Consider the following 25440-nt stretch of genomic DNA (forward strand, 5'->3'; position numbering starts at 1 on the left):
CACGCACGCACGCACGCACGCACGCACGCACGCACGCACGCACGCACACAATATACTACTGTAACGTACCTACTAAGATTTATATTGTGTTGTATTTTGTGGTGAGAAATAAACATATTTATTATTATTAATTTTTCAATTTAGGTCCATTATAGCAAAGCTCAAGTTAAACTGGTCCATTTGAAGTGAAACAATGGACGACACCCGTGAATTGTTTCGAATTCGAGGTGACCAATCGGAGCTCAGTTGTCAGCGTAATGATTTTTGAGAATAGTTTTCAAACAAATTAAATGACATTTCGTCTCTATTTCTGGTTATATGGTAGATAGGTTTCATGTATACATTTTAATACTGCGTTCGTGCGCCTGGTATTAAGCGACATGCATGTCTATGACTTTAAATTACAAAGATCTGAGGGCACTGCCTCTGCGCCCGTGAGCCTGAGACATAAGTTGACAAGTCCCATGTGCCTGTAACTTCACCAGCATCCGTACCCCTCAAAACCAAAACGCAGTAATGCTCACATTACTGCATAGCTGTAGAAATACGTAATTGACAGTACTTCCCTGGACAAACTCTTTCACAAGGAGCTCTACTGCTACGAGTTTAGGCCATAGCACGCCACGCTGACCTAATGCGAGTTGAGAGCGTTTTTCGGCAGGCAGTCGACTTTAATATCTAAAGTACGCTCATTTGTGAATCTTTAGTAGAAAATCTCCTTCTAATTGCAAAGGTAGCTGCATGTACTCAGATTTATTTAAACCCAAATTCTGTTTACAGGTGGCCATTCAACTTTCTTCGGAATGCTGAACACTTTTGTCCACATCATTATGTATTCGTACTACCTCCTTGCTGCACTCGGACCTCGAGTACAGAAGTACCTCTGGTGGAAGAAATACCTCACAGCACTACAAATGGTAAAATATTCCGAAGTGTTCAACTCAGTGATATTGATTAAAATTATAAGTGATTAAAATAGTAATCGTCTACGGACTACACTACGGTGATTTGTTGTGAATTTTAATTTTATACACGTGTACATTGACCTATTTTGGTAGATCAATGCACGTGTAATTAAAATTCGTTCGATCTATAAGGAAATCGATTGATGTCTGTGACTGTCTCTTACATTTTCACTTAAATCACAATGATCTTGTATTGCCTGTTTATGTATTATAAATTATTGTTCCTTATGGGTGAGGCCAGATGAGTGTAATCAATGTGTAATTTTTGAGCTGTGAGGCGCTTTTTTTGAGTCTCGTAGTGTACGTTCGACTGAAATCCGGTTGGCGAACCACACGAACTTATTTTTTTTAACATTTGTATGGGGTGTTTGTGTAATGGATCTGTTAAACATAGTGTGTAGAAGATAATGCTAAAACAAGAAAATGAAGCTGGATACATCCACTTAATGTGAAAATATTAAAGTGTAGGCAGTTTCATATACTATATGAAAGTTTATGTGAACATTCACATTTGTAAGCCTCACCTTCCTTTCTTCACCTCTCCCTTTACCCACACAAACACGCCACCCAACTCATTTTGCGTCGCGTCGTCGCGTGGCACAAACCGGACTTTTATATGAAATCAAAATTGTAGCATAAATTACGCATTTCACAACTCACACGATTACTTACACTCGGCTGGCCTCACCCTAAGATGGAACGTTCATCATTACTATTCACAGCTCTTTGTTTCTTTGCCTTTAATATGATATATTATTTGTGTTTCATTTCAGGTGCAATTCGTCCTAGTTTTCTTCCACGCATTCCAATTACTGTTTATTGACTGCGACTATCCCCGCGCGTTCGTCTGGTGGATTGGCATGCACGCTGTTCTCTTCTACTATCTATTCTCCGATTTCTACAAACAGGCTTATCTCAAGAAGAGTAAGGTAAGACTCGTTCAACATTGTAAACGATATAAGTATTCGAAGAGAACATTCGCGACATTCCAAAATGTTGTTTTAAGGTGAAGCGACCAATTTTGTTTTCGAAATCGAGACGTATTACAAACACGTTTTGTCTATTTTTTGTTTTCCCTTATTTTAGATTTGAAGGCAACTTCAAGGCAAAGTTTATTATTACGTCACTTTATTATGCTATAATTGAGCAAATATAGAGATGTTATCGAATAAACAAATTAATTTACTCATAAGTATAGAAAATGAAGCTATTTTTTTCGGATCTTAAACGAGTATTTGTTTTTCAAAGAAACCAATGTTTCGAACACCTAAAAATTCCATGGTTACGGTTAACTGACCTGTAAAGAGTTCCAAACGTTGGTTTATTTGAAAAAACAAATATCCGCGATTTAGATCCAAAAAATAGTTTAATTACTTTTTTATTACATTGTAACAATCGCGAAAACCTAAAAACTCGACCTTTAAAAAAATATGCTGTGTTTTGCAGAGGGAAAAGGCCAAATTGAAAGTAGAGGCAGAACGCATCCAATCGGAGTCCAAAGAGATGAAACTGCCTCTATTGAATAGCTTTGGCAACGGGTCAGCACTCAACGACGTCCGGCAAAGGATGGCGGGAGCAGTCGCCTCACAGTGAAACCGGCTCAATCGGCCTATAGATGCGCTTGTGGTCACGGACTCATAGTGAACGCACTGTGTGCAATATCACTACAAAATGTTGAACAAATCAAGTACAAAAAAGTGATTTGAATATCACGGCTACGTGTTTCCGAAAAGCTCAAGTAAATATAAAAGTATATTGTAGAATAATGGTATTAGGTATAATTTATTAAATCAATAATTGATAGATGTAGCTGGTTGACTGTATTTTTTTGAGTTTAATATTAGACTACTGTAAGAGTTGTGTAGTATACCCACAGGACCGAAGGCAAAGATTTTTTTTGTGTTATGTACCGAATTCAGTGTTGATTTTGACGTGTTATTTATTATGAACAGGTATATCTCCCACCAGTGTCATCAATTCATTACTTTGTGTTGTTGATAAAAGCTTGATATTCCTATTGTAAAAATATGAAACTGTATATTTAAAATACAATTTATTTAAAGCATGGAAATATGCTTCACATTCTGAACAACTAGTAACTTAGTTATAGTGAAATTTCAACGCTAACACAAATGGAGAGATTTAGTATAGTGTCTTCTATATTTTGTTTTCTTGTACTATTGTTAGAATTTTGAAAACAAGTGAAAATCAACGGCATGAAAAACACTGCTACGCACATCAAAAATGTCTAGAGAACAAGCATGTTTTAGCAATTACTGAAAAAAAAGTTCGTATTTTTTTTAACACCGATGGATTTATAGATTTTTAAGGCTTTAGTGGTAATTCACTAAATGATTATCGCTAATTACTGGGATCTTACCACGGTATGATGATGCTTTTATTTTCCCAATATTTCAACCCATTTCCATGGAGTTACACACCGTTCTGAAATTTCGGGAAAATAAAAAAGAACTCACACCTTGGTAAGAAACCTGTAATCAGTATTAATCATTTCCCGATGGATATTTTTGTTCAATTTCATAATTCGGATTTGAAAATGAAATAGACCAAAAAAGTCCATTGGTGTTAAAAAATTTTTTTTTAAAAAACCTAACAACACTTAAAACATTTTTAAAAACCTGATTTTCAGTAAATAGCACAAACTTGCTTGATCCCTAGACACTTTTGATGAGGCACTTTGCTCGGTTTAATCTTCACTGGGTTCGCAGAATAGCAAGGCAAATTACATTTATTTTTGTTAAAACGATTTCCGCAAAGTAACCTAAAACTATAAATTATTAAAAAACTTTATATGGTTTTTCACGAACTTTCGTATAATCATGAAAGTTATTGTGATGATCAAGCTTTTAATTAGAAGTTTCTTAGTATTGTGATCGGGAATAATTTTGCCAATACTGTCGCCTTGTTGATTCGTATAAGCTATTAAGAAATAGACCAAAGTTTTTTGCCTAATTTTTAGCGAAATTAACAAATTTATCGCAACTCTACAATGCTTTGATGATGATGCAAATGTGTGCATGAATTTGTGTGTATGAAATGAATATATTCATTCAAATGTTTGACGTTTACTACAGGGTTAATTAAAAAGCCAGAAAAAGCGAGATTTTTCTCATGCCTCTAATATTGAAAATAATTTAGAATAATTACCACGCTATAAAAGTGACTCCTACTTGAAGAGTTTATTAAGGTTGTTGTTAATAAGGCCGAACTATAGCACACGTCCACGGCTACGTAAATTAAAAAGTGAAGGCATGTCTGTTGACATAGAATGGGTGTATCTCTGTGTGTGATCAGTATTGCCTTTACTATCGACAGCGAAACAGAGTCATCGTGCGTAGTGTGGTCGTGGTATAGATAGTGCATGAAAAGCTCCACAGCGAGTTCAAAAAAAATAAATTGAAATTTAATTATTTGACTGTAGTACATTCTATACTTTATCGAAGCAAAACTTGAATGCATGTTACTAAATGATGCATTCGAGTTAGACTCGTCGTTTGCTCGACTGACTTTACTTTCTTTCAATGATCATACAGGTCTTAGTAGAAATTTTCCACAAAAATATAAAATAATACTATAGTTACGTCATTGTACTTTTAATAGCTCCCTAGCTATTGTTTAATAATTGTTTATTTTGTGCCTACCTGAAAATAGTCTTAGAACTGAAGTATATTTGTATATACCTAAAACCTTGTAAATCAAATTGTATAAACACAATTTAATACGAATTAAACATAAATGTGTGACGCTTATTGAGTACACGTTGACAATGTCACTTGTTCCTTTTGGAACAACCTTATTCGTCCGAAAACCGGTTTCTGAAATCAGTATCAATTACCAAGGTGGCATTCCTTTCGAAAACTAGGTATCTCGGTTACAATTTCTGATGTAAAAAGTTACTGAAATGAAACGCTTGTTTTGTCGGAATCATTGGTTGTGACTTGTGACAAAAACGTACAGGATTTTTCCTATTAGTAACTAGTGCAATAATATATTCGCCTGCTTCTCGAATTGTGATAAAAAATATATTGAAAATGTTGTAAGCAATGCGTATTAAGCTCTATGAAGTACAATTTCGAAAAATAAATTGCATAACATTTTGCGTAATTATATAATTGATTCAGGAAATACAACTATTCAAGGTTTAATGATTTTTTCCTATACTATTGCCATCAAGCGTTCATGCAGTGCTTTATGTATTTAATATAAAATTTAAACATATTGTCATAAGTCAATGCATATTGTACATACATATAATTTATAATAAATTAGGATTTTTTCAAAACGTGTAAAAACCACATTTATTAAAAAAATGTGATATTTTAATAAAACTCAAAACACAAAATGGAATTACCACATCTCTGTGAAGAATGTGAAATGTATTGTTATTTTTGTATTTTGATAAATAAAAATAATGTAACAATAAAATTGTATTAATTTATTTTTGGTTTTCATTGCTGTAATCGTGTTTGTCATGTTTATACACTTACCCTACGTAGAATAAATTCGGAATTTATATAAACAATGCTGGTGTTACATTCATCACTAACCCATTTATACTTCCCATTGCTAGGCACGGGTCTCCTCTCAGGCGAGGGTTTAGGCCGTAATCCGTCAGACCGGCCCAATGCAGGTCGGCGACCCGTTTTCCGAAGGTTGTGACCTTCTTCGACATTTTATATTTGAATTATAGGATATTTTCCTTGAAAAATGTTGATATTAGAACGTTGTAACCAAACAAATATTTACCCTAAAGTTAATATTCTAGTTTAGTTAATGTACTCGATGATTGTAAGTCACGTAATTTGGGTGTAACTTGTAGTTGTCTATGTATGTGTCCATGGCACCTGGGACACAGGGTTTCCCTAGTGCGGGACTATGTTGAGTGTGTGCGTTATATTATGTTATATTATATATTTTATGTTTTATCAAATTAGAGAGTGGCACAATTATATAAAGCTTCAAAAAATCGAAATTAGATTCGCTCGCTTTTGGATTACTTGAGCACTTTCTTCTGTGCTTTTTTTTAAGTGAACATCAAGTGATTGTATTTAAACAGATATGGCGAGTCTCAATTAAAGATATTGGTACAATTAAGCAAGTTCTCACTAGAAAAACGTATCTAACTTGCTTAACTGTTCAAATACTAATAAATATATGAACGCAATAAACTACGCCTCATTATACTTACTCGACTATTGACGTCAAATAATAATAATCACCTAACAGTTTCTTGTCTTCCCTCTATCTTTAGTGTTCTCTATGTTTTAAGATGGCTTTTCTCACACTGCAAACGAAAAACAGCTAAACTGAACATAAGCGCCATCTAGTGGTGAGTAGCCACTACATATGAAAACTGTCCTGGGTTTTTCTGACAATACTTCTTAATAGTTCTACTACTCAATAGTAGGTAGCGCCGCCCCAGGAATTAACTATAATTGTTTTCTTGTGTTTAAGGAAGAATGAGTTTTCATTGATATTGACATATATATATATATATATATATATGCACAAATTATCAACATTTCGCACGCATTGGCCAGGCGCAGAACAGTTTACTTTGTTAATTTTATTTTCATACAAAAGACATCAACGTGCTCATCTATATACAAGGTGCGGGGGGAAGACTGTACCTAACGAGAGGGACTAGTTTCAAATACTTTTATGTGATGGTTTTAGCTCAAGGAATACATAACGAGTATGCAAATTATATATAATGTGCATAATTGATCGCAATTACTTTGCGTTTTTATCGGCTGCTTGTTTTGATTGAATTCTTATAGACTCATCTCATGTAAATATCCACGCAAGTAGTAATTTTTTCACTCTCTCCTTTTAAATATTATCAAGCGATTGGAGAATTTGCCATGAAAAAGGTATATTTCGTTGAGGAGTGGAGATAAAACTTCTTTTGCGTGTCTAAACAGATGACGGTATTCGCCCAACAGTAATAACTACCAGTACAATAATATCTAAATTGTTCACCGGTTCTCAGGCGCTTTGGGAATTCGCTAAATTGCACAAGCCATTGTCTTTATGAAAACTTTATTTACAATGAAATATTTTACAATCTACAATTATAACTTACACTCTATTGTACATGGATAGGAAATAGTTTTATGTTCATCCGCAATTTACTCAATAAATATCGAAAATGGACAAAATCGAGACGATATCAAATTCGAAGTAGCTGTAAGAAAAGACTACGTTTTAGCTACTCTTAACCCAATATGAACATTCATATTAATATCACAAATAATTTAGGGTAACTACGGATATGCCTCTTTAGATATTGGTAAAACTGGTTTCGACTTCAGTCTAATAAGTATTAATATTAGTCTGGCGAAAATAGATATTTACAAAAGTTGTACTTTATTAACGTAAGATAGGTATCAGATAGGTCCTTTCAAAATAGAGCTGGCTAGAATTTTTTTTAATAAAAGTTACTAATTCTTATACATGTATTTACTTTTGTACCTAAGAAATACTCTACAATTATCCAAAGAGGCGACTAATTTAATGGCAGTGATTTCAATTTAAAGAATTTAAATTACGCTCTCGATGATCCTTTCGTTTTTTCGAATTCTTCTATGACGTGATCGTATTCTGAAAGTCCCGTATCGGAGTCATAGTAAGCGTAATCGTAACTCGAGTCTTCCTTGTTAACATCTTGACGGGCGGGGGGCCGTACGGGAGCTACAGGCTTCTTCACCGAAGAAGCGGTCGGTGGCGACGGTGCACGGTAGTAAGTACGTTGTTCGGGAAGCGAAACTGGAGTACTAGATGATGCAAAGATAGGCCCTTGTGTAGTGGTTTGTTCGCTGCTAGGCCGTGATGTGGTAGTATAAGTTTGGAAAAAATCGAAAGAGCGCTGCGTGTTGAGTGTAGTCGGTGCTCTATAAGTTGTAGTATAAGTCGGATCGGTGGCATATGTCGTTGTTTGTGGTGATGCTGAGGACGGCGTCGGGGCAGGTCTGAAAGGTCTGGGAGCAGCGGATTGAGAAACACCCGGTTTCAAGAAAGATTGCGATTTATCGTGACCATTTTTCTGATCACTAGGCAATCTATTTCCGCTAGCAGCGATGTTCAGAGAATGAGCTCCTGAAAGTAGTTCTCGTTCGTATAGTTCTGGTCTATATTGACCGTCATCTTCGCCTTCTGGTAGCCGATACTGGCCATCATCTTCAGCGTTTCCAAAATTAAACGGCTGGACAGTATTTAAAGCTATGTTAGTATTATATGCAACGGTGTTAAGTTTTGAATGAGCGTTAGGTCGCGATGTCGTATAAATTGTGGTAATTGGTGTTGTAGTTGGATTATTGAAGTAATTTTGTTTATTTCCTGAGAATGCAACAAAGTTCTTCTTTTCTGGTTCATGATACGAAACACTATTAAAATTTCTATAAGCTGGCGTGCTGGTGGCAAAGCCTCGAGAAGCTGCCGTGTTATAGTCAACGGTTGTAGTTGTAATTCTTCCGTTGTTCGCATTTGCATTGGTACGTACAAAGTCTTGTTCTCTAAATCCTTCTGTAACACTAAAGCTGTTTCGTACTTTGAAGGGTTGACTTTCTTTCAACGCGTTAAAACCCGGAGTAGACTGAGCATCGAAGTTGTATAATTCGACGAGGCCGTCCTTAGGCTTAATATTTTGCACTGAAGTCGACGGCGGGAACGGTGCAGACGTTGCTTTACTTGGGATATATCTGTTTTTGTTCTTTTTTGGAGCAACCCTTGCCACTTCTACGTATTCATCCTTATATTCTGGAGGCACGTTCGCTGGCGGTGAAACAGTTGTTGTGGACGGTTTGCTTTGAGGATGGGTTCGGTGATTGAAATTCTGATTCTGTTGCGGAAGGGACTGCTGCGGCTGTTGATTGAACAGTGGCTGTGGCGACGAGAATGATTGTTGCTGCGCTGTGCTCTGAGTATAAGTGGTAGGAGCCAAAGTGGAAGCGTAGATGGGGCGTTTTCTCACAAGTTTTCTTTTGGGTGGGGCATCATATTGAGGTGGACTTGACGGTTGTATTGAGGAAGGGGAAGGTGTAGTGTATTGGGTTGTTGCAGGGGAGCGGTAAGTAGTGACTCTTCTGAAGGATTGACGCGACGGAGACTTCGGACGTGGTGAAGGTGCATATTGTGGTGTATTGTAGTCGTCGCGTCCACGTTCCCGTTGTCCACTAAAGAAGTCTGATGAATGCGCCGTGCGAAGGTCATGGGATGCACTGTTAGAGGCGACGTTGTTTTGGTGGAGCCGACGGTCGCCAGTCTCGGCGTTCTGGAGTCGGAACTCGGACTCTTCTTCTTGGTTGCCTCGAGATGACACTTTTTTGGTGTCAAAACCTGTTAAAAACAAACTATGATTATCGACAGCATTAGCAACAGCATATTGGTTGAATTGGTCAAATAGTAATTATCTACTGACATTAAATAACTATTTCAATATTATTGTTATCTACAAAAGAAAACCATTTTAAGCAAAGAACTAATGCTACTAAGAAGTCTGCGCAATAGTCGCACATTTACCGGCATTATAATGAATAATAATTAATAAGTGTAACGCAGGCACTCGCGTCATGAACTTTTTTACGAGGCGGTTATTAACTCCGGTTTCCAAAAGCGATACAATACAATGCAAGCATTCGGCTAAGCTCAGTTATTCTGCAATCTGTTACTAAACGCAGCACTCCCTCGCTGTTAACCTTCCAACGACATGATGTAACATATCATCATCATACCTTAGCGAGATGTTTAAATCGCTGTGATTTTAAACAGTTTTAAGAATTATTTCTAAAAACTTTTATATCATTTAAAGTATTTTTTAACAATCAGAGTTCTGACAACGTAGATAGTTTCCTGTAAATGAATAAAGGCAATAAGTATCTTTTTTCCACACGGTGATAGTTACGATAAGTACCATTTTTAATTTTATCTTTTTGTTATGTTTATTTATTTAAAGAAAATCTACTATTATAACCTCGTATTTTATGTAAAAAAATATGTCTTTTTGTTTATCTTTTGCTAAAGCTTATATTTGTGAAACTGCGGAAGTTTAAAATGTGTCCATGTTCTTTTTTTATATTAGTTTCCAAAAATTGCTTGAGTTTAAGGATAGTGAATTTTAATAACTAAAATACAGTAGGTACCAGGATAGAATTTTAGAACTTTAGAAACAAATTCTGTTATTTACACTTGCAAATTGTTAGCGGATGTTAGTAGCAAAGCAGCTCACCAGATCCGATCCTGTAGAGATCAAACTGACCGTCGTAGATATCAGCCGGGCATGCTAATGGGTCGTCGTCTCCCCAGTCGGTACACGTCTGAGCTTCTTGATGGAATAAGGTGCCAGGCGGGCAAAAGAAGCGGAAGTCTCTGACACCGCCACCAGCGACTCGCACGCATACGTGGAACGCCTTACAGCCCGATTTAGCGTCCGCGTAATATGCGCCTAGGATTCGCCCGCGACAGCTGAACCTCTCTGCTCCCCCTGTGTGAACAATCGCATTTATATTTTAATTCGGAAACAACGATGGTAACACAAACGCCCAGACCCGAGACAATATAGAAAAGTTGGTTTTTCTACATTAACCCGACTGGGGATTCGTCAAAGATGGCGACATGAAAACTGGTATGCAAGCCACTCGACAACGGAAGTCATCAATCGTCATTACATACATATTTACCTTAGTAGCATTATTATTTACGTTTATGAATATATCTACGTTGTCAATATTTATTAGTACGTATTATGGTCTGACGATATTGTCAGATTTGCGGGATCGCGCTGGATGCGAAAGGCAATAAAGAAGAGGCCTATGCCCAGCAATGGGTTGATGTTGGCTAACCATGATGATGATGATTATATATATTGTTTTGCCGTAATCCATTGTATCTAATGGTGCAAAATTAAAATATTAACGCGCATTAATATATTAACTGACACGGATACGCTTCATTTTGAATCGTGATTTAAAATCCTGAGTGTTTCTATGTGAACTAGTCTAAATATTATGCACTATTATAATTATTAATACAAAGATCGAACACTCCGAAAAAATTCCTTCGATCCGTCCAGATTGATGCCGACGTCTTCTAGCATACCGTGTCGGACGCTATACCAACTAAGGCCACAGAACGAACCAGCGGACCTCACTATTTTTTCTGTGTTTGTTGTCGTGTCTTTGTATTTGGTTTTTTCAACGGCTTTTTACCCGTAGCGCCATCTATGAGAAGTTAAGTATTTCGTCACCCAGTTAGATACCTTTACAGCTACCAGCCCTGGCTAGAGATATCGCTATTCATTGTATTTAAATTTTTATTGAATTGATATTAAATTATTATTTATGTGAAATTACTCCACTAGTTTCTTATAATTATTAATATAAAGATCGAACACTTAGAAAAATGCACTAGTCAAAAATATTAAGAGTACTGATAAAAGAGAAAATTTTACTCTTTGACAAATAAGCATACCAGATAAAGTAAGATAACATAGTTACTTCATAATTGAAAATGGTATTATTTTTTGGTCCGAAACGTTGTTTATTTGAAAAACGAATATACGATTATCCGACAAATTAGTTTCATTTACAATGTGTAGTAATCGAAAAAACCTAAGAACTTGTTACTACGTAATCACTGTCACAAATCTATGAAGTTTACAATTACTCACCCTCGGACGCAAAAACTGACAACATAGAAAGGTCGATTGATTGAAGATTGGATAATTTAACCAATACTCCTCAAAAAGTTAAATAATTAATGTTTCAGAATAAACAAAATCGTTACCGGTTAATTTAAGTTTGTTTTACTGTGTTAGGACCACAGAATTCTAAAAGTGGTTACGACAATTTTTAATAGGATGAGCGATATGTGAATTCGAGGCGACTTGCATTTTTGGTATTAAATGCCCTAAGCTAAAAAAAATATTGAACAAAAACTATTAATGCAATTTTGAAGCTGGTATACTAAACGTCATTTCTCTATAGAAAATTTGGATTTGTATAGCCGGGGAAAAGTTAGAAATATTTTTGTATTCTAGACCTTTAAAAATAAAAATGCAACGTGACTTGAAATCTATATCCGGGAATGTGACAATAAATTAACGTGTCAGACAACTTTAACTGCCTCTGTGGCCGAACGGTTACCATACCGGCCTGACACGCAGAGGTCCCAGGTTCGATTCCCGAGCCGGGAGAAATATTTGTATGGCTTACATTTATTTCTCTCGTGAGTTTGGGTGTAATTTGTGGTTGTCTATGTGTGTGTCCATGGCACCCGCGACACAGGGTTTCCCTAGTGCGGGGCTATGTTGAGTGTGAGCGTTATTATTAAAAAAAAAACTACACCAATTCTTAAACTAGAAATTTCCCACTATACTGAAGTTCACTGTGACTACCAGAGCAACGGTTTTCACTCCGGGGCTCTACCTTTTTTTATGGTACCATGTGGCGGGACGAACAAGTCGTGCACCTGTCCATAGCAGTTGCAATGTCGCTCACGAACTTAAATCGCAAATATCTGAGGGACACTGCCACTGCTCCTACCCTGACACATAAGTTGACAAGTCCCATGTGCCTGTAATTTCACCAATACCCTTCAAAACCGCAACGCAGTAAATCTTACATTGTTGCTTGGCGGCAGAAATGAAACTTAGCTACTACCTTCAGGACAAGAACCAATTTATTATAAATAAATCGTTTATATCAATAGATTAATCAATAATTTAAAGTACATTACGAATTAAATTTAGTATCAAATCATACACAAATGTAAAAGGTTTGTAACTTAGCAAAATCGTGGACAATTTTATTCAGTGCGTCATATTTAAAACGAACTTACTTGCACATCGTTCTGTCTCAAGATTGATATCGAAAGCAAATAGTGAATATAACATAATGATTCTCGCTCTTTATTTAATAAAGCCACATTTTACGCCAAAAATGCTTATAACTCATGAAAGACTTAAAAGCAATACGAACTACATGTATAATTATTATAAACTAGTGGAGCAATTTCACAAAAATAATTGAAAATTAACAAACAAATATAATTGAACATCGTGGCATTCAATAAACTTAAAAATTACATCTCTAGTCAGTTGCTGGTAGCTGTAAAGTTACCTCGCTGAGTGAAGGTAAGCTTTCAAAGATTTCTCACACATGGCGCTACGATAAAAAGTCGTCATAAAAATCATAAGGTCTGCTAGTTCGTTCCGTGGCTTAATTGGCGTAGCGTCTGACACGGTTTGCTGGAAGACGTTGGTTCCAATCCAACCGGATCGAAGGAACTTGTTCTTAGGGTGTCGAACACCACTCTTTGTGTTAATAATTATTACATGAAACAAATTATGTATACATAGGTACAATTTGCGAAATTTGACTCCTAATTAAGGATGTAAAGTTACCGACTATTTTCGTTCGTAAAAACCTTTAAATCTCTCTCCTGAAAACTTGACATTGTGCAGATGTGACTTTATAGCACCAAGAGTGCGAATTGCAGCACTGATATTAATATTATACTAAAACCAATCTCCACATTCAGAAATGTCGCAAAGTTCAAGGATTGCTGTAAACGGTAGTATAATTCAGAAATGATTATGCAAGGTCTAAAATGCTAAACTGTCAATTCATAATTATTCTAAGCAATTGCATAATTATTTAAATTTATTAATGATTAGAAATATTCATTTCCAAAATTAGTCCTACCGGGAATCGAACCTGGGATTTCCTCAATCAGCATCCACAATTTAAATCGTTCGACCACCGAGCTCATCAATTACGAGAATACGTAGCTTCCATGAGAAAAATTTAAGTACATATTACTTAACACAATAAATATATTATCAGAAAAATATGAGCTTCATTATATAGTAACGCATCAAAATTGTGTATTGTTTATGCCATCAAACAATCGTTACACTTCGTAATTACGTTAAAGTTACGTTACGACACATTTTTCTTTAAAGATTACAAAACTAACCTTATAACAGTACGAGATAACAATGGTTGGAGCATTTATATAGTTCATTCAAAAGACGGAAGATGGTGGAGATAAGATTTTTCCTTCCACATAGTAACTAATGTTGGTAGCCAAATTTAATAACTTAATAGCTAAAAATAGCACCGCTACCTTATTCTAACGCGAACCAATCCTGAAACAGATTATTACCATCGTTACCACACTGACCGCTATCGTCCTAGTTGGAAAATATATCGGACTTTGCCTAACCATTGGAAATATTAAAAATATAAAATTATACAAATTAGCTGTGACTGGTTCAAAGTTACGTTACGTTCACATTAAGTGTACAAGTTATTTAGCCGTAAAATAGTGGTATATTCAAGAGCACATCAAACTTGTCACTTTTTATTTTGGTCCATTTGCATTGACCGAGTTGCATTTATTAAATCTTAGGCTGGGATTTATGAAACTTTGAGTTTACTTCGTAATTTCTTGATTGAACTTAGGCAAATTTCGTTTTGTAAATACGAAAAACTTGCTTAGCTCGCCATCTTCGCTTAGTCGAAGTCAATTCACATCCTTAGTGTCAACTTGTTCTAGTATTGATTTTTAATATAATTTTTCAGTTGTCGGTTTAAAAAAATAGTTTTTTAAAATTTAACAACATGGCGACTTTGAGAAACTTATAATGTTAGTTTAATTATTATTTGACGTATTGCAATGGTAATTGTGTTACTAATGTTATGAAACCTAAAAGGAAGCTATAGTAATTATTATAACATAGCCCCGCAATAGGGAAACACTGCATTGCGAGCGGCATGAACACACACATAGACAACCATAAATTACACCCAAACTCACGAGAGAAATAAATGTAGGCCATACAAATATTTCTCCCGACCCGGAATAGAACCCAGGACCTCTGTGTGACAGACCGTCACACAGTGGTAACCGGTCGGCCAACGAGGCAGTTAATTAATTCTTGTAGTTAAGACCATAATTATGTTCTCTGATGTCATCAATGTCTATATATTGTTTGTTTTTTTTTTATTTGTCTATATGTCTATATGTGGTTTATATCTAAAGGTGCTTTTCCACCGGTGAGACGAGACGAGAATTGAAATCTCACCGACCAATTTCCACCAAATTTGCTATCAATAACTATCGCGAGTTCGCGGTTGATATAACTAACCATCGCACTAATATAAAATTATATTTATTATATTATATATATTATAATATATTAAATAAAATTAAAAAATATATATTATTTGCAGAGAAGTCATCTTTTTTTAAGTTTTAAATCGTCATACCCCGCAATATCGCGATAGATATTATAAGCCATCAATCATGTTTCCATTGAGTTAATAAACACTCTAAGTAGACATTGGTACGGTTCAATGTTTCGCCAATAAATATTTCAGTTCTCATCTCGCTCATCCTCGTCAATCGATAGTAGCAGTAGTATTTGAAGTACTCCTTGTGAAAGAGTTCGCCCAGAGACGTACTGCCACCTTACCGATGTATTTCTTCTGTCTTCAGTAGTAATGTCGGTGCTGGTGAAGTTACAGGCACACAAGGGACTTTTCAACTTACGCCTCAGGGTGATGGGCGCAGTGGCATTGCCACTAAGATCTTCGCGGTTTAAAGCTCTAGTAGTCGTATCACTTACCACCAGACACATAACTTATTCGTACCGTCATAAAAAAAGATATTTCCATGTTGCCATACAAACTTCCATCCTCGCCGGTGAAAACACAACGTCATACTCGTACAATGCAAGTGTATTTTCTTTAGTTTCCAGAATATTTCCGAAGATAATTTTCAAACCAAAATCTCTGTTCCACACATTTGAAAGCTGTGTTTTCGACGTTTTCTACATAAATAAAAAAAAGAAAAATATTTTCCTCTTAGATTATTTGCAAATGCGTTTCAAGTAAATGTCCAGCAATAAAGTTAGTTTATAAGCATGTTTAGTCTGTAAGTGCTTTCAATTACGGCAGATAAATAATATTTCAAGAGATGTTATTATGCACGTTACCTAATGTGTTAAATGAGAAGGGTAACGGTTTCGTGACTGAATTACTCTGAGTGGTAAAGAGTTATTGGCAAGAATTAAGCGTGTAGGTCAAACGATGTATTCATGGACGATAGTTGAAAATATTGAGGTCAATTACTAGAATACGTCGACGCTTCTCTCTACTTTTATACAATAAACTTGTTTTCTAGATGGGTCGTTATCTCTATCATAAATGTTTGCAAGTTATGTTTTTTTTTTCAAATTCAAATTCAAATTCAAAATAATCTTTATTTCATAGGTAAGCATTATTACACTTGAAATCGTCACAATGGTTAAACTCTACCGCTCATTCGTAAGGCAGATTCCCCTGAGAAGAATGAGCAAGAAACTCTAGGGGTTGCTCTTTGTAAATAACATTGACAATATTTTTTTTTTATTTGAAACATCAGAGATCGAGACTACCTCCATGAGCTAAACGGGTACTACCACGGATTTTTGTCATCCAAGTACTTAGAAGTTGTATAATAACCTTTAGTATAAAGTTTTTGTTTCACTATAGTTTTAAACCTCGTGGAAGGCAAATTTTGTATATCAACCGAAATCTTGTTATAGAAGCGTATACATTGCCCCTTAAATGATTTTTTGACTTTGTGAAGACGACTATCAAGACAAGCTAGTTTATTTTTATTCCTCGTATTAATGTTATTTTTGTACAAAGTGTCACTTTTTGAACATTATGGATATTATGAAGGTTACAGTTTATATCAAAGAATAATGTTGCTCGCATTTTGCGGCATGCAACCGCCAACGACATAATTCGTTGGGTCATATGATCAGTAAACGTACCCACTGTATTAGAACCCAGTGGCATATCGCAGCTGATGTCAATCGCCCAGATGCATGAACCTTATTCCATGGAGGATGGGTATTATTATGCAATGCCACATTCGGTGATACATTGATCTCGTTCCACTTCGAAAACACCGGCACAACACAATATTCTAAAGTATCAGGACCACCTTTCTGTCCCAAGTTACATAATTACCATCTTGACGTGAGTATTGTGGTAGTTACACTTTCTAGAGCGTGGTTTCACAGCACCGGTCTGCGGTAGCGTAATTACAATAATTCTTTGTTAAATTGGTGGATTCCCCAGACCATCTTTAGATCTACTTTAGATTCTTGTTCGCACGATTTTGTGGCTTTAGGAAATTAGAAACTAGTCTGTTATAATACCTGAATGTTTATTTTGTTATTAAAAATAATACAGCCAACTGAACATCTGAAGCCGTGGTAGCCTAATGGTTTGACCTACCGCCTCTCAAGCAGAGGCCGTGGATTCGAATCCGGGCTCGCACCTCTGATCTGAGTTTCCCGAGATAGAAGGCTCTTCTGGTGTCCCTTCTCAGGGAGGGGCTACGCTGGGCGCAGCCAGCCGTTGGTGGAGGTGCGGACGAGCGATAGCGTACCCGTACCTCCACCAGCAGCGGAGAGAAGAAACAGCCGAGAGTTCAGTCCAGTTCCACATAACCCCGGCTCTGCCCCCGCAGGGCCAGGGTATTTGTCAGCAGATTTCCTCGGGTCATAAAAGATTACTTAAATTTTGACAAGGTTACATAAATGACGTATACTTTATGTCACTAACATAACAAATTGCAAACAATGTTCACATCCCCATCGGAATCAATACATCTTTTTATAATGCCAACGCATCTGCACAGAAAGCATTGTTGGTAGACAATGTGATGGGCAGAAAAACAATGCTTACAAGTCTTACAAGTTGTGTATATACCTTTACAAACTCGAATTACATTAAGCCAATTGAACACAATTTTTCCTTGGAGGTTTAAAAGAACAGGTAGTATTACTAATAATGTAAATGCCTTGAAGCTGTCGGTCACGCACACATACATTAATTCAGGTGCTGCTAAATAGACGATACAGGTGAACTGAGTAGCTCTATACCAAGATGACGTTTTGTATTTTAGTCAGAGTTTGTATTAAAATTTAGTAAAAGTTGTCGCTTATTTTTAGTTTGTAAGTAATCATTCGAGATTTTATGTCGGCTTAGTTTCGTATTGGTTGAATGGATGGCAATCGCAGAGATGTAATGAGACGACCCCGGTTGCGTCACGCGTGCGGTGTTCGGCGTGCCATACCATAAGTCGGGTGAACGTGCTTCGACAACCTGCGCTGAGCTATGTAGGCGAGGAGTCCAATGGTTGATTATGTTATGAGCGTTCGTGAGTTTGCAATCGAGGATGTTCGTTGCAATACAGCTTCTTTTTAGCACTATAAGTGTGTCACGAAGAGGCAATTATTTTTCTCAAAATATAGTGGTTGCTAGAGATATAACAGTGGCGAAGGCTGTGTGACAAGAGTAACAATAATTATTACTCTTTAGAGACGTTTTGTTTCATAAAAATCGTTGCATATAGGCTATTTCTTGTTGCACGTTCATGCACATTCAGAATATAATTTTTTCATTACATCTCAGTTGTCTGTACTGTAGTTATCTAACGTTTGGAGGTTAAGTGGGTGACGAGGTTCCCATGCGTATTCAGTGGGGGGAGGGGTGCGATAGCATCGCTTGCGCAATCGCGTCGCCGTCGACTACCGACCCGCAAGGTGCCTGCGCTGGGGCATCCTCGCCGAAAGGTCACCGCTATGCGAACGAGTCCGTCTCTACGCTCGTGATACTCTCGTTTGCTTAGCCGTTGTTTTGTTGTTGCGTGAAATATGCCATTTATACATTGTTACGCTTTTGTTTCGGGTACTATAACAATGTTCAATAACGTTTGTTTGTTTTTATTGAACAAGCGCTGTTTATTAGAATGAAAGACAACGACTTTTTTATTTTACATTTACCGTTATTATATTATTTTTCAGTGCATTCATAAGCAAAAGTCAGGTCAATCAGATCAAGAATGTTTTCATATTCGATTAATTTTTTCGTTTTGTTGATTCATAATTTTCCTTTCATTATGCATCCTCCCCATCTAAGGTACATCGTAGATATAACAAATACGTAAAAATTAATTATTTTACTACGGTATTTTCAAATCATCATCACATATCCTCAATAAATGCTCAGTAGTTTGCCATTAATAATCATCTATAGACGGACAATTGTATTATTGTAAATGTATGCGTACAGAAGCTCACACTGATGACTTTCATGCCATCATAGGGAAAAAAGCCGCCTCGAATCGTGTACGCGTTATAGCCGACCAATTTGACTGTCCCTTAGTGTGGCATTGGATTCGACTGCATATGTAGGAAAATAATTAATGTGATAACTTATTTATTTTATTTGAGTGTGTGCGTTATTATTTTCATTTCTTAATTTTTATTTAGATTTTTGCTTAAGTTTTTGATATAAATTTTATTTTTAGTTTTTTTAATTTTCTAAAGTGATTAACTAATTTATAATTTGAGAATATGGACCATAGACATTGGATATAAATGATTTTTGTTTTTATTTTTTATTAACGCTCTGTATAGTACGGTATGGTGTGACGGGCTGGTGACCGCAACTCGACGTCCAAGCGCCTATAATGCTCAGTAATTTGCCATTACTCTTATTTTTGATGTACCATGAAACTCGTGGCGTAAGTATGTCGAATATTCTGACCGCGTAATATAGACTTGTGCCTAATTCGTCACGCCAATGACGTAAAAAATTTCATCTTTTGCGACACCGGAAACAAATTAGTTTATTTGTTCAATGTAACATTGGTACTGGCTATCGATACCTGCGAATTAAGCTGGAGCATCTGTGATGTAATTTTGTTTTGCTGAGGCAGGCAAACTTTATACAAACGTACTGTCTCGTCAATGATACAGAAGTAAAATAATAATTAGAATTTGAAAGTAAGTTTGTTTCTCGCTTTATTGTTCATAGTTTTTAGCACCGATATTTTACAATTATTTTACGTGTTTGGATTATATGTGGTAGAACCTTGAGATGCATCGGGGTATCCGTTCTCCGACCGTCACGCCGGCCCAGTTCTTCGGGAGAACGGAGCGTGAGAAAATCGCTTATGCAAATCCGGGGAATCGATTATCGTGGCGATGCAGTGCAGTCGATCGACTGCGTGTTGCAGGCGCAGGCACTGCGCGCTGCAAGCGAATGGAAAGTGTGTAGTTGCGCAACATAGTGCAATATTGCACCGCTCACGGCGCATCTACGCGAAGATGTACACGCGCATCTTAAATTAACATCATGTGGTTGTGTCAATTTGTTTTGGGTTTTATTCAATACCTACCTGCTGGCAATTTTACGAATTTACTACGACCTAATAATTGTTATTACCGACACTTAAGGGTTTTTATCCAACAGATGTTAAATGCAGCAAAAGTTTAAAAACGTATTCTGAATGCCAACGAGTTCACAGTGTGTAATCGAGATTAAAATACAAAGTAGCGTTTCACAGTAAAGCCATGACCCGAGTTAGGTTTAACCAAATACGGATAATGAGCAATCGTATGGAAGATTGAGTTGTTAGCACGTGCGGCTTGCGCACTGAAGGCGGTAATTACTTGATGATAACTGCGGTTTAGGCCCTTATTTGTCTGTACTAATTTACCCAATATGGCCAATCTAGAACATTTTTATTAGGTAAGGTATATTCCGGCAAATTAGTCATCAAACTACTGTAGGATTAATCCAGTTGTAGAAAATTTGAAAGGGCAATAAGGTAAAAGTAAAACATGTAATAAATACAATTGATTATTGTTTAAAGCATTCAAATTAATGTTCGTATGAAGTCGTAATATGGATTAAAATACCTATCACGCATTAGTAATTTAATATCTCTTAGTATTATACATTTCCTAGTAAACAGTGAACTTCCCACATTCCCGGACGTCCTGTACATACGTTGTATGCTTTGCAGTTGCGCATGCGTCGGCGATGTCGACGCGATACACGCGATGCCATTCTACACTACTGGCACATTTATACTGATAATGTAACTTAATTATTGTACATTATACTTTCAAACATTCATTAATTCGGAAAGAGTAATTAATTTTATATTTGAAGTAATACTGTATACAATCAAATCTTAGGTTTAAACATGTTTTAGTAGACAACTTGCAGGGCATCTGCTTTAATTCTGGTCAGTTTAAAATGAAAAGACACCTTACCAGACATATTCCGACTTCCGCGCAACAAAAAGTATGAGCACTTCCGATTGTGTTTTGTTTCACTAGACACGTCACGTGACTTACCGAGTATGGGGAGCGCTAAAAGCACGAACCACAGGACAGGCATGTTATCGCGAGAGACGCCGCGGAGGGACTGAGAGAGCGCGCGCGCCGCCCGCCCGGCCGTTGCCGCCAACAATGAAGTGGGAGAGCCGAAAGCTCACCGCCCGCCTCTGCCGCGTAGCACACTAGAGACAATAGCTAAAAGGAAATACGTGAGATACGTTTGAACAATTTTGTACGCAATTATGATTTATCATGATTATTCTTATTATGTCTCATGTAAGCAAATTTATTTTCTGTTTACCTTCTAAAATACACCAATCAATATGCACTTGGATACCGTGGATCGGTTACCTATCAATAGTCCGAAATTACATTTTCCAGTTTGCTCGAATTTTCATAACTTCGAAAGTAATTTTGAGAGGTAAATGTTTTTTTCTTTTAAGCCTAACTTAACTCAATCCAACCGAACCAAATCGTGTCATTGCGATAAACATCCAACATATCCTGAAAGAACAACGGTTTCGTTATAATTCGGTTTTCGGTGTAGTGAAAATTCGAACAAACGTTATTTCGGAAAAAAAATTCTAGTTTGTGATAGGTTACCCCATGCATCCTTATTCCAAAGAGTTATACATTTTAAGTATTGGAATAGGTACACATTATTTATAATAGGTAGTATTAAGGTTCAAGGTCCAAAAAAAGCAGTTGTAGCCTAATGGTTTAACCTATCGCCTCTCAAGCAGAGACAGTGGGTTCGAATCCGGGTTCGCACCTCTGAGTTGCAACATACATACAGCTATAAACCATGATTTATTGAGCATAAAATGTTTACTTTACCCTGTATTTATATTTTGGAAGTGTTCAAATATGTTAGAAAATATCCAGAATAGTTTTTTTTTGTAATATCAAGTGACGGGACGAACAAGTCGTGCGCCCGATGGTAATGATGTGTAAAATGTGTGTAAGTGATGGCTGTCCATAACGCAGTGCCACTCAGAGCTTTAAATCGCAAAGATTTGAGGGGCACTGCTACTGCGCCCGTCACCCTGAGACATAAGTTGACAAGTCCCATGTGTCTGTAATTTCACCAGAACCCTTACCCTTCAAAACCGGAACACAGTAATGCTGACATTACTGCTTGGCAGCAGAAATAGGTAAGGTGGCAGTGCTTCACTGGACGAACTCTTTCACACCGAGCTCTACTGCTACTAAAATTAAAATGGTATAAAAATACTGTCTACGTCACCGTGACAAATTACCTCTACCTACCTCTCGTTTGAAGCTATACCATTATGGTCCACTAGTTATGTCAGTTAAAATATATAACAAATTACCAAACTGATTTAAATACTTAAATAAAGAGAAGGAATTTACTAAGCAAATAAAGAATTTATTAGTCACAAAACAGTATTATACTGTACACGAACATCTAAATGATAATATTAAATTGCTTATATCTACGTAAACAAATACCTAAAGAAGTGCAAATAACTAAAAATATTATATTGATTATACTAAAACATAATAATACTTAGATACATGATAATATAGATAATAAAATATGTTATTACTTCAACAATAATTTCGTAATTGCTATTCCTAATTTTTTTGAGTAATTTCACATTTATTTTTATTTTTTTTAATAACGTCTCCCTTGCAATTGCTGTGTCCTACAGGGTCCATAAATGCATTTTGTATATATTTTGTAGCACCTGGTTAACATTATGGAAAAGCAATAACGTATTGAGTATTGAGTTTCTTGGAATTTATGTTCGAAATTTAATTTATAATTTACTATAAACTTGTCGATGAAGAAAAACATCATGACGAAATCTGTATGTCGGAAAAGGTTTACAACCCTCGGAAAACGTGAGAAATCCCCAACCCGCATTGGGCTAGCATGGTGGACTATAGCTTAAACTCTCGCTTGATAGGAGACCCGTGCCCAGCAGTGGAATGTAAAAATGGGTTATGTTCATGATCTCACCAATACGAGTTTATTAACAACCTATCCTATAATTAAGTCATCTAACAAAAAACTTCCACAAAAAATATCATACAAAATAGGGCCCCAAGTTTTCTAATTTTAAATCATTTCAGTTGTGTGTCGATCGAGACGTGGACGCTCACACAGAAGGCTGTATACAGAATGAGAGTCGCACATAGAGCCATGGAGGGAGTCATACTCGGTATCCAACTTATAGATCGAGTTCCGAATTCCGAAATCTGTAGACGAACTAAGGTCCAGGACATAGGAGATCGGATAACGAGTTTAAAATGGAATTGGGCGGGACATGTTGCGAGACGGTGGACGATGAAGAAGGTCCAAGGAATATTGGTAGGGTGTTCAAAAAAAACGTACGAGTTTGTTCTTCTTCCCAAACAAAACACAATCAACTGATCAAACGGATTTTAAATTGATAAAATCTTTTTCGCCGATTGCATAATATAATTTCCTTAAGGAACGCTTACTGTGGTCTGTGGGAATGCTATTCGGTATTATGGAATCCACCAATCCATGAAATTTCAAATGTTTTTTTTTAATATCCAGTGACGGGACGAACAAGTCGTGCGCCTGATGGTAAACTACACGCCAGTCCATAACAGTTGCAGTGCCACTCAGAGCTTTAAATCGTAAAGATCTGAAGGAGTACTGCCACCGCGCCCGTCCCCCTGAGACATAAGTTGACAAGTCCCATGTACCTGTAACTTCACCAAGCACCCTTACCCAACAAAACAAAACCGGAACACATTAATGCTAATGTCACTGCTTGGCGATATTTCTATAGGTAACGTAGCAATACTTCCCTGGACGATCTCTTTCACAATGAGCTCTACGACTACTATGTAATCTTACTGTATGTTCTTTAACACTTGTAAATAGAGGTAAGTGTATTAGTAGGCAAAACCGGATCTTGAGCCTAAAGAGTCTCTGTACATTGAATTAGTCTGTAATAATAGTGATAAGTGAAAACCGTGTGATATATTGGCCGCACGATACTATCGCTTCATTGTCTTCCGTCACCATCACTCACAATCGTTATTAGGGTTACATAACACCCCGTCGGGAGCAAATCGATTGGAACAATTAAGCCGACGCGGACAAACAATTAAGTACTGCCTACTTTTCACTGCTGATGACATAACGCTTAGGCAGTTTATTTGTCGGTGTGTAATTGTGAAAATATTGTCTTAAATGACCTCGTTAGTCTATTGCTCATCAGGATATGGTATTTTAGTGCTTTTCTGAAAACAATTATAATGTAATTGGTGATTGTATGCCCGCACATATTTCTTTAAAAGATACCACGAGGCGGGACGAAAAGTTGGAATGTGCCTTCAATTTCAACAGCCAACGTAATAATGCTCACATTACTTACTGGTTGGCAGCAGAAATAGATAATGTGGCAGTACTTCCCTGGACGAACTCTTCACAACGAGCTCTACTGCTACTAAATGACGATGTACTCGTAATCGTAACATTTCTTCAATAGATTTTATAGGTACTTGAAAAATTTACTAAAATCTCACAAAAAACTAAATATGTATAGTAAATGTTTATATTTAGATATATAGATAGCGAAACTCACAACAATGGAAAAATGTACTCGAATCTGCAACCGCAAGGGAAAAAAACACATGCATCTAGAACTCTTTTTCCCAAGATCGGTTAAATCTACATCAGTAACGAAGCATAGACTTTCACATGCACGCTTTAAACCCCAATTAACAACTTAGTCTATCACACCCTATTTTATAATCAGATAACACCGTGCAAGTCAATTACGGCCCGTGATTGTAACCGCTTATCTTACAAACTCAATTACGCAAATAGGTGAAAATTGAGGAAGCCAAATGGTTATTAGGACTTGAATCGACACCCAGGTCGGTGTTATTGGTCTGTTACATGTTACATACGACTGTTTACAACAAGTCTTGCGTAACATTGGCCAAAGTTATGTAGATTCACAACTAAAAGTATTATAATTAGTAGCAGTAGAGCTCCTTGTGAAAGAGGTCGTCCAAGGATAGTACTGCCACCTTACCTATTTCTGCCGCCAAACAGTAATGTCAGCAATACTGTTTTCCGGTTTTGAAGGGTAAAGGTGCTAATGAAATTACAGACACTTGGGACTTGTCAACTTATGTCTCAGGGTGATGGGCACAGTGGCCGTGCCCTCAGATCTTTGTGATTTAAAGCTCTGAGTGGCACTGCAATTGTCATGGACAGGCGTGTTACTTACCACCAGATTGTTCTTG

At 36.6% G+C, this 25440-nt stretch overlaps 2 protein-coding genes across 3 annotated transcripts in view; one reads left to right on the top strand and one right to left on the bottom strand.

Moving 5' to 3' along the window:
- The window catches only part of LOC113236457 (elongation of very long chain fatty acids protein AAEL008004-like), a 45639-nt gene extending 40386 nt beyond the window's left edge, over nucleotides 1-5253 (top strand). Inside the window, exons 7-9 of the mRNA XM_026472531.1 lie at nucleotides 781-917; nucleotides 1739-1894; nucleotides 2412-5253. Coding sequence (XP_026328316.1) covers nucleotides 781-917; nucleotides 1739-1894; nucleotides 2412-2558 — 440 coding nt within the window. The 3' untranslated portion in view covers nucleotides 2559-5253. The remainder of the gene's footprint in view (nucleotides 1-780; nucleotides 918-1738; nucleotides 1895-2411) is intronic.
- Nucleotides 5254-7049: 1796 nt separating this feature from the next.
- Nucleotides 7050-21294, bottom strand: LOC113236701 (flocculation protein FLO11-like). 2 transcript variants are annotated; one of them, XM_026472862.1, is made up of 3 exons: nucleotides 21199-21294; nucleotides 10243-10467; nucleotides 7050-9323 (listed from the first exon to the last, which is right to left on the bottom strand). In XM_026472862.1, the coding sequence occupies exons 1-3, from the start codon at nucleotides 21239-21241 to the stop codon at nucleotides 7534-7536; spliced, it is 2058 nt and encodes a 685-aa protein (XP_026328647.1). In that variant the 5' UTR covers nucleotides 21242-21294; the 3' UTR covers nucleotides 7050-7533. The 2 variants fall into 2 exon arrangements, with proteins under 2 accessions (XP_026328647.1, XP_026328646.1); XM_026472861.1 differs by having other exon boundaries at nucleotides 10213-10467.
- Between the last annotated feature and the right edge of the window lie 4146 nt (nucleotides 21295-25440).

The sequence above is a fragment of the Hyposmocoma kahamanoa genome, unplaced genomic scaffold (genome assembly GCF_003589595.1).
Source record: "Hyposmocoma kahamanoa isolate Upper Pololo Valley unplaced genomic scaffold, ASM358959v1 92, whole genome shotgun sequence".
Classification (NCBI taxonomy): domain Eukaryota; kingdom Metazoa; phylum Arthropoda; class Insecta; order Lepidoptera; family Cosmopterigidae; genus Hyposmocoma; species Hyposmocoma kahamanoa.

What these genes read in the sequence shown, in the direction of transcription:
- LOC113236701 (XM_026472861.1), bottom strand. Translation starts at nt 21,241, where the DNA reads ATGCCTGTCCTGTGGTTCGTGCTTTTAGCGCTCCCCATACTCG. An exon ending in TTTAGCGCTCCCCATACTCG is followed by an intron (nt 10,468 to 21,198) that starts GTAAGTCACGTG and finishes TTGTTCACACAG; the next exon opens with GGGGAGCAGAGAGGTTCAGC. An exon ending in TCTCTACAGGATCGGATCTG is followed by an intron (nt 9,324 to 10,212) that starts GTGAGCTGCTTT and finishes TGTTTTTAACAG; the next exon opens with GTTTTGACACCAAAAAAGTG.